Source organism: Eptatretus burgeri, chromosome 16 (genome assembly GCF_056783735.1).
Source record: "Eptatretus burgeri isolate ZD-2024b chromosome 16, Ebu_testis_v1, whole genome shotgun sequence".
NCBI lineage: Eukaryota > Metazoa > Chordata > Myxini > Myxiniformes > Myxinidae > Eptatretus > Eptatretus burgeri.
The window spans coordinates 69408629-69418217 of NC_140976.1; the positions used below are offsets into that span (position 1 = coordinate 69408629).

General features: G+C 42.6%; 1 protein-coding gene across 1 annotated transcript in view; it reads left to right on the forward strand.

Moving 5' to 3' along the window:
• Positions 1-3278, forward strand: part of LOC147011263 (carbonic anhydrase 2-like) — a 63670-nt gene extending 60392 nt beyond the window's left edge. The window contains exons 8-9 of the mRNA XM_085860257.1: positions 826-992; positions 2636-3278. Coding sequence (XP_085716383.1) covers positions 826-992; positions 2636-2845 — 377 coding nt within the window. The 3' untranslated portion in view covers positions 2846-3278. The remainder of the gene's footprint in view (positions 1-825; positions 993-2635) is intronic.
• The last annotated feature ends 6311 nt before the right edge of the window (positions 3279-9589 follow it).

Genomic DNA, 9589 nt, shown 5'->3' on the forward strand with positions numbered 1-9589 from the left:
GTCTGATGAATCCTGGTTCTTGCTGTTTCACGCTGATGGGAGGACGAGGGTATCGAGAACACCACATGCATGCATGCATCCATCATGCGGTCTGTCAACATTGCAGGCTGGTGGTGGTTGTGTGATTGTGTGGGGCATGCTTTCATGGCACACATTGGGCCCCTTGATAAAAGTGGAGCACTGTTTGAATGCCACATGATATCTGAACATCATTGCCAATCAGGTGCATCCCTTCATGGCAGCAGAGTATCCATCTTCGAATGTATTTCTTTAGCAGGATAATGCCCCATACCTCAAGGCTAGGATTGTCCAGGAATGGTTCCACGAACATGACGGTGAATTCAGCTTGCTGCAGTGACCTGCTCAGTCACTAGATCTCAATCCCATTGAGTATCTGTGGGTTGAGATAGAACGAGCTATTCAGAGTAGAGATCCACTACCAGCCAACTTGACACAACTTTTGGAAGAATTGGAGTCAACATAGGCCAACATCCCTGTGGAACACTTTGGATACCTTGTAGAGTCCCTGCCCCCAACAAATTGAGGCTGTTCTGAGGGGGGAAAAGGAGATGCAACTCAATATTAGAAAGGTGTTCCTGATATTCTGTACACTGAATGTATATTTGGGGTTCATTGTGTGTTTGCATCAGGGATAAAGGAAGAATGTGATTTTTAAAAATACCGATTTCAATATCACATGAATTCAGAACGAATAGAAATGGTTTGTTGTTTCTTTGTGTGGAGATACATTGCATGCATGGACAAGAAAATATTTGATCAAGTGTCTGCAGTTGAAATACAAACGCATTTAATATTTGTTTCCAGGGCAGGAGAAGAAAATGCTTTCCACATTCAAACTAAAGCAGTTACTTCCTCCAAAGGAGAACCTCAAGCAGTTCTACCGTTATGATGGATCCCTTACCACACCGACATGTGATGAGGTAGTCACATGGACCGTTTTTGAGCTTCCCAGCACCCTCAGCAAGTCACAAGTAGGTCGCAAGTTCTAGTTACCTTCGGTGGCGGAGATTATATTTTCAACCTTGTCTCTTTATTTGTTTGTTTGTGAGCACGATATCTCAAAAGGTTGTGTGCGGATTCAGAGGAAACTTGGTGGACAGGTTGGGTGTGTGACAAAGACGAATTTGTTCCAGTTTGGTGAAGATCTGGATTCGGATTCGTGTTTCTGCACCATTGAGAGATGGGACCAAAAGCGATATATATAGTATGATATTTACAAAGTTATGGATGGGTTATGATAAAACTAAGTGGATCAGGTGACGAGAACAAACCAAATAGATGTTGTTTCAGGTCTGGATCCAGATCCGGCCTATCAGTGGGATACAAAACATAAACTGCTCAGCCTGGCGGAGGTTTGCACTCTACCGAGTGCTGTTCTACTGTGTTTGTTCTGTCACTGTGCACCTGCCTGGAATTTTGAACATTTCCCTTCATTATTTGACTATTCCCACTAATGTCCTATCCAACAGGATGGTGTGAAGGTGGGAAGTATCACACTTCTACCTGTCTTGTCTGGGTTCTTTTCCAGACTTGACTACAAACTGACATTGGTGCTTCATACGCAGAGTGTTGCCATCACTGATATGAACATAAAGCCGGTTATCCTCTGTCAGCATTCGCTGGTGGATATTTGTGAACAGTATGTGAATTATCATCAGCGTATTGACCAAATTACAAATTCTTCCACTGCTAACCAGCCAACCAAACTACCTGGTGGAATCATTACCCTGTAGCTGCTTTGGAAGCATGGAACCTTCCTTCAGGGAGAACACTAGAATGAGAGTCTGATGTCGAGCCATGTTCTACAAACCTAACAAAAGAAAAGATCCGATTTGGAATATAATGATTACTTTTGCAACAAAAAATACAATCTTGACGACTGATCCAGAGGTTGTACTGCACTTGGATGGCATCTGTCAATCTGACCGACGTAACTGCAGCACACGTTTCCCCACTTCTTGGCTGTTTATTTGTAGTAGTATCTTTGGTAAAAATAGGTGAAGAATCCTTTTGTGTTTTTTATGCCTCCACTGACGAAGTCGCTCGAGGAATGATGTTGTCGGGTTCTTACGAACGTCCGTCCGTGCTAATTTTCTCCGTTTTCCCTGCAACCGCTTATCAAAATGACACGAAATTTTCACCATAGGTGCGACAACTTATGTAAAATGTTTTAATTATAATTATGTCATCGATCACGTGGTGTAGCAGCCATTTTGGAAAAAAGGAAAAACTTTGGACCTCTGTATCTCTGAAATCACTCCATGGAAGGATTGAATTTGGCACATGTCAAGTACTCCCCATGGGAAATAAGTGATTTTATTTTATTATTATGCCATAGGTGGCTTCGTTGTGACATAAATGCATACGTTGAACACTTTATCCAACCAGTATGAAAATATTGAGGATTTGACGTCATTGGTCACGTGGTTCGGCAGCCATTTTGTTTTATATTACATAAATGCCCTCAATTACAATGTGGGCAGAGGCATATCTGCGAAAGTCATGACATCGAAGTGTGCTGCTTTAGTTTAACGTGAAAGTTGCCTTTTGCAGAAAAGGTCCGAAGTAGAAACAGCCATCCTACATTGCTTCTATTTATATTTCTCCTTGGCAGCTTGCAAAGTTCTTGACTCTGAACGTCGGTAAATCCACAACTGACCCACCTAAAGTAATGGTGAACAACTATCGACCCACCCAAAAGAGGAGCTCGCGTCCAGTGTACGCTTCCACATCTGCCACGGGAGCCTCAGCGCGGCCTGTTGTGTTCCTTGGCAGTGCCGGACGAACTTCTGTGGCTTTCCTTATCCTTCTCCTGCTGTTCTGATGATGTTGGAGAGAAATGAAAGAAACCATTAAAGAGAAGTTATCAACGTTGTGACAAGTGTCATGTTATGGATATAATTGTGTAAAGGTTCACCATTTCCCATATTCATGCTTGCCTGTTATATGCTCCCTCCCAATTTTTTAGCCCAATTACAATCAACATGCTCTTTTATTCGTTCTCTATTTTCATTGCTGTTTTCCATTCACCTTATCTTGTGTTTAATCATTATCTCGTAACATTTATTCATATCTCCATCGCATTTCACCTCAAACTTGGGGCCTGTACATCCTGGATGCACAGTAAAACAAACTTTCTCGTGGTATACAGAGAAAGGTAATTTTACGTTAAGTTATGTCTTTAACTGTTTGAGTGCTGAATATTCCAGTGTGCAATACGAAAATATGGTCTTTTCAGATAAACTGAAAAAACCATCTATTGTTTACATGGGTGGATCTTCTTCCATATATCTGTATTTTTGTAGCGACTCATACAGTGGTTCCCGTATTTTCATAACGAACCATACTCAAGGATGGTTGTGGATGCCTATTACTAGTAAGTGAATGCACTGATCTCTCCTGGAAAGGTAGCGGCAGTGGAAGGGAAGATGTGTTTAAATGGGAATTACATCGATCATAGATACCTGTATGCATTGGAGATAGCGGGGTATGGGGATATTGGCAGGACTTGAACGTAGCTTGTTTATGAATGGGTGATGATTTCTCATCTGCAGTTGGTGCAGCACAGGCATGATGGAATGAATGCCCTCCTCTTGTGCCAAAGTTACTTGTGTGTATTACTTGTGTATAATACCAGGTCAGGACAGGTATGGGAGCATGCGCCAGAGCAGCATGTCGCTGCGTCCACTTTCTGCTGGTACTCCAGGGGCTTCCGTCTAGCCACCCCCCAGGCAGATGCCAGGCCCATCCCCATCTCCTTGAGATGCCGATCAACCTGCTGCAACCACGAGGCACGTGATCGGCCCATTGGCCTCCTCCACTCAGGAGACTCGCACGCTGAGAGAATCTGGTGAGCAGGATCAGCGTAAGGAAAACGAGCCACATGTCCATACAGCCGCAGCTGGCGCTCAGGGACCATGCAGGTAACAAATCTCATTTGAGTCTCTCTCAGAAACCGCTCGTTGGACACAAAGTCCGACCAGCGATAGCCAAGGATTCTCCGAAGAGACCTGGTACCAAAGGAATTAAGTCTCCGTCTCAGATCTTTGGTCAGAGTCCAAGTCTCGCATCCATAGAGCAAGACTAGAAGTACCAAGGACCTGAAGACTCGGACTTTCGTCCTCCCGCACAGGCACCGGCAGCGCCACACCCCATGATCCAGTGAATCCATGACTCCCCGGGCCCGACCCAGACGTCTATTGACCTCTTACTCACAGCCAGCAGAGACATGAATATCACTGCCAAGGTAAGTGAATCTCTCCACGACCTCAACACAAACAGGCGCAGACAGGACAGCAACATCCAAGTTGTCATTGAAAGCCTGGATCTTAGTTTTGACCCAGGAAACCCGTAATCCCAGCGGCTCCGACTCCTCATTCAGCACCTCAAGGGCCCCCAAAAGGATATCTAAAGTCTCTGCAAAGATGACTGCATCATCTGTGAAATCAAGGTCAGAGATCTTGACATTCCCAAATGACGCACCGCAGCTTGATCTCTCCGACATCCTCGCTCGAATCCAGTCCATACAAGTGCTGAAAAGTGTGGGGGGAAGTACACACCCCTGACGGACTCGAGTAACAACTGAAAATAAGTCAGAGATGGTACCACCACGTCTCACAGCACTGTCAGTACCAGAGTAGAGTTCAGACATCAGATCAATCAGTTTTGGTGGCACCCCACGAAGGCCAAGAATCCTCCAAAGGACATCCCGATTCACTGAATCGAACGCTTTACAGACATCAACATAGGCTGCAAGCAGCCCCTGCCAAAACTCTCATCTGCATTCGGTGAGGAGCTGAAGAGCAAGGATACAGTCAATCGTTGACCTCTTTGGTGTAAAGCCTGACTGCTCTGGACGCTGGTGCTCAAGCAGATGGTGGCAAACCCTATCAAGAATTATCCGAGCAAAGATTTTGCCCGGCACTGAGAGCAGTGTCACCTCTCGGTAGTTGTTGCAGTCTTGGCGATCACCCTTCCCTTTCCAGAGAGGGACAACAAGGCCCCTTTTCCAGTCAGTTGGGATGATGCCTGTGTTCCAGGCAGAGCACAAAACTGCATGCAACGACACGAGTGCAGCATTTCCACCAGCCTTGAGAAGTTCATCATGGATGCCACAGATCCCTGGAGCTTTACCCCCATTTCAACCGGTTCACCGCAGCCTGTGTTTCCACAAGCGAAGGTGGACCACAGTTGATTGGAGGGTCAGCAACAGGGATTGTAACACCTCTGATGTCCAACTCAACAGCTGGTGGATCAGCCTGGTACAACCGCTCAAAGTAACCGGCCCAGCGGGCCTTCACTTCAGACTCCTCTGTCAAGAGCCTCCCACCCTCTGCTCTAACTGCAGTACACCGAGAGATGAGCTTGGATAAACGCAATGCGCGAATTCCCCTGTAAGCAGGATGAGAATCACTTGACTACAGGTGATGCTCTACCCCCTCACAGATTCCTCGCACATAGGCCTCCTTGTCCACCCTTAGTGCACGTACAGTTTTATACCTCAGCTCTGCCATTCAGCCTGCCCTGCCACTCTGGTTAATGGTATCCAGTGTCCCTTGAGATACAAAATTCTTCTTTGCCCTACGGTGAGTTCCAAGACATCCACCGGCAACATCAAGGACGGTGGTCTTGAAGGCACTCCACAACTCTTCAGGACCTCCCAAAGCACCCAGACCCCCCAAATCTCTTCTCAGCTTGTTCCCAAACTCCTCAGCTACCCTCTCATCCTTAAGCTTGCCAACATCCAGCCGAGGCTGGGATGGTACCATTCTCCTGGATTTAAGGTGCAATTTCAGAGTTGCTACAACAAGCCAGCGGTCAGTATTGAGGAACTGAGCACTCTGGTAGAACCTGCCGTTCTGGATCATCCTCATCAGTGAGGACATGGTCAATCTCCTTTGCAACACCACCAGTGTTGGAATAGCAAGTCCAGCGATGAGCTTGTCGGCGCTGAAACCACGAACCGGCCACCCTAAGTCCATGACTTCTTGCAAAGTGAAGGAACTTAGTGCTATTCTGGTTCATAGTTACTGACCCATGGGGACCAAGACACATCTCATAACCATCCCTATCAGTTCCAGTCGATACATTGAAATCCCCCAAGACAAGAGGTGTATCTCGTCTGGGGCACTGATCAACCACAGACTCGAGCGTGGCGTAGAATGTATCCTTCACAGTGAGATCACTCGCCTCAGTCAGAGCATAAACAGAGACCAGGGAAATGACACCTAAGGAGTGACGAATCCTTAGTCTCATAATACGCTCGTTGACCGATGTTACCTCAATTATCATTGGGGTCAGCTTATTGGACACAGCTGCAGCAACTCCTTGGGTATGGTAACCATCAGAGCGACCAGACCAATAGTAGGTGTAACCACCCACCATTATCGCGCCGCAATCCGGTCTCCGAACCTCAGAGAGAGCTGCAATCCCGATGTCCAAACGCTTGAGCTCAGATGATAACAGAGACAGGTGATCATCCTCTCTTAAGGAGAGGACATTCCAGGCACCCACCCGAAGGGACCGCCTCAGGTTAATCCAAGGAGACCGCCGTCTAGTGGACGACACATCAGCACCACTCCGACACTCTTCCGCAAACTGACCCGGGAATGTTACGCCGTGGTTTCCCTCCTGTTATCAAAGATTGGGTGTCCTGAAGGCTTTGCCCCAATCCCGTCATCCAGTGAGCTGCCCTGTGAAGGGAAGCTGCACAGGAGGTACTCCCACAGAGTTGTTTTTCAGATTTCTTTGCGTTGTGTTTTGCGGAATGAAGGGTTTTACAGTGGCCGGAGTGCAAATCCTGCCACCAACCTACTAATAAGAAGTAACCTAACTGCGGGAATACGTCCGCAGACACAGTTGGGTACTAGATATGGATGGTCGTTGGCTCACAAGGAGCTCCACCCTTTGACAGGTTTTGATTTTAATCCTGCTGGGTGTCCATATCCAAACACCCTCCTCACCAAAAAACCTAGTGGGGGAGACGGTTTAGTTGCTGACAACCCGACCATGGAACAGGTTAGTACAGGTTTACATGGTACCTGTAGCAGGTCACAGATCTAACCTGACCTGACCTGACTGATAATACCAGGTTATACAAAATCCAATGTCCCACTTCATTGAAGTGCACCTGGTCCGTTCATTCTGCGTAGCTGCTCAGAGGGTTGGCCATGTAACTTCACTCAATGACTATGCTCAGGCTTGAATGGCTTTGTAATGGAATGTAATGTGTGTGTTTTGTAATGTAATGTGTGTTTTGTTGTGTAATGTGTGTGTTTTGTAATGTAATGTGTGTGTTTTGTAGTGTAATGTGTGTGTTTTGTAATGTAATGTGATGTGTGTGTGTGTGTGTGTGTGTGTGTGTGTGTGTGTGTGTGTGTGTGTGTGTGTGTGTGTGTGTTTTGTAATGTAATGTAATGTGATGTGTGTGTGTTTTGTAATGTAATGTGATGTGTGTGTGTTTTATAATGTAATGTAATGTCATGTGTGTGTTTTATAATGTAATGTAATGTCATGTGTGTGTTTTGTAATGTAATGTGGTGTGTGTGTGTGTGTGTGTGTGTGTGTGTGTGTGTGTGTGTGTGTTTTGTAATGCAGTGTAATATCATGTGTGTGTTTTGTAATGTCATGTCATGTAATGTGTGCGTTTTGTTATGTAATGTAATGTGTGTGTTTTGTAATGTAATGTGTGTGTGTTTTGTAATGTAATGTGTGCGTTTTGTAATGTAATGTAATGTGTGCGTTTTGTAATGTAATGTGTGCGTTTTGTAATGTAATGTGTGCGTTTTGTAATGTAATGTTATGTGTGCGTTTTGTAATGTAATGTTATGTGTGCGTTTTGTAATGTAATGTAATGTGTGTGTTTTGTAATGTAATGTGTGTGTTTTGTAATGTAATGTGTGTGTTTTGTAATGTAATGTGTGTGTTTTGTAATGTAATGTCATGTGTGTGTTTTGTAATGTAATGTCATGTCATGTAATGTAATGTGTGCGTTTTGTAATGTAATGTGTGTGTTTTGTAATGTCATGTAATGTGTGTGTTTTGTAATGTCATGTAATGTGTGTGTTTTGTAACGTTATGTAATGTGTCTGTTTTGTAATGTGTGTTTTTTGTAATGTACTGTAATGTAATGCAAGTGTGTTTTGTAATGTAATGTAATGTAATATGTCTGTTTTGTAATGCAAGTGTGTTTTGTAATGTCATGTAAGTGTGTTTTGTAATGTAATGTAATGTGTGTGTTTTGTAATGTAATGTCATGTCATGTAATGTAATGTGTGCGTTTTGTAATGTAATATAATGTGTGTTTTGTAATGTAATGTGTGTGTAATGGAATGTAATGTGTGCGTTTTGTAATGTAATGTAATGTGTGCGTTTTGTAATGTAATGTAATGTGTGTGTTTTGTAATGTAATGTAATGTGTGTGTTTTGTAATGTAATGTGTGTGTTTTGTAATGTAATGTCACGTCATGTCATGTCATGTATTGTGTGTGTTTTGTAATTCAATGTAATGTTTTGTAATGTCATGTAATGTGTGTGTTTTGTAATGTAATGTAATGTGTGTGTTTTGTAATGTAATGTAATGTGTGTGTTTTGTAATGTAATGTAATGTGTGTGTTTTGTAATGTCATGTCATGTAATGTAATGTGTGCGTTTTGTAATGTAATGTAATGTGTGTTTTGTAATGTAATGTGTGTGTTTTGTAATGTCATGTCATGTAATGTAATGTGTGCGTTTTGTAATGTAATGTAATGTGTGTTTTGTAATGTAATGTGTGTGTTTTGTAATGTCATGTCATGTAATGTAATGTGTGCGTTTTGTAATGTAATGTAATGTGTGTGTTTTGTAATGTAATGTAATGTGTGTGTTTTGTAATGTAATGTGTGTGTTTTGTTATGTAATGTCATGTGTGTGTTTTGTAATGCAATGTCATGTCATGTAATGTAATGTATGCGTTTTGTAATTTAATGTAATGTGTGCGTTTTGTAATGTAATGTAATGTGTGTGTTTTGTAATGTAATATAATGTGTGTGTTTTGTAATGTCATGTAATGTAATGTGTGTTTTGTAATGTAATGTAATGTGTGTGTTTTGTAATGTAATGTCATGTCATGTAATGTAATGTATGCGTTTTGTAATTTAATGTAATGTGTGCGTTTTGTAATGTAATGTAATGTGTGTGTTTTGTAATGTAATATAATGTGTGTGTTTTGTAATGTCATGTAATGTTATGTAATGTGTGTGTTTTGTAATGTCATGTCATGTCATGTAATGTGTGCGTTTTGTAATGTAATGTAATGTGTGTGTTTTGTAATGTAATGTGTGTGTTTTGTAATGTAATGTGTGTGTTTTGTTATGTAATGTCATGTGTGTGTTTTGTAATGCAATGTCATGTCATGTAATGTAATGTATGCGTTTTGTAATTTAATGTAATGTGTGCGTTTTGTAATGTAATGTAATGTGTGTGTTTTGTAATGTAATATAATGTGTGTGTTTTGTAATGTCATGTAATGTAATGTGTGTTTTGTAATGTAATGTAATGTGTGTGTTTTGTAATGTAATGTAATGTCATG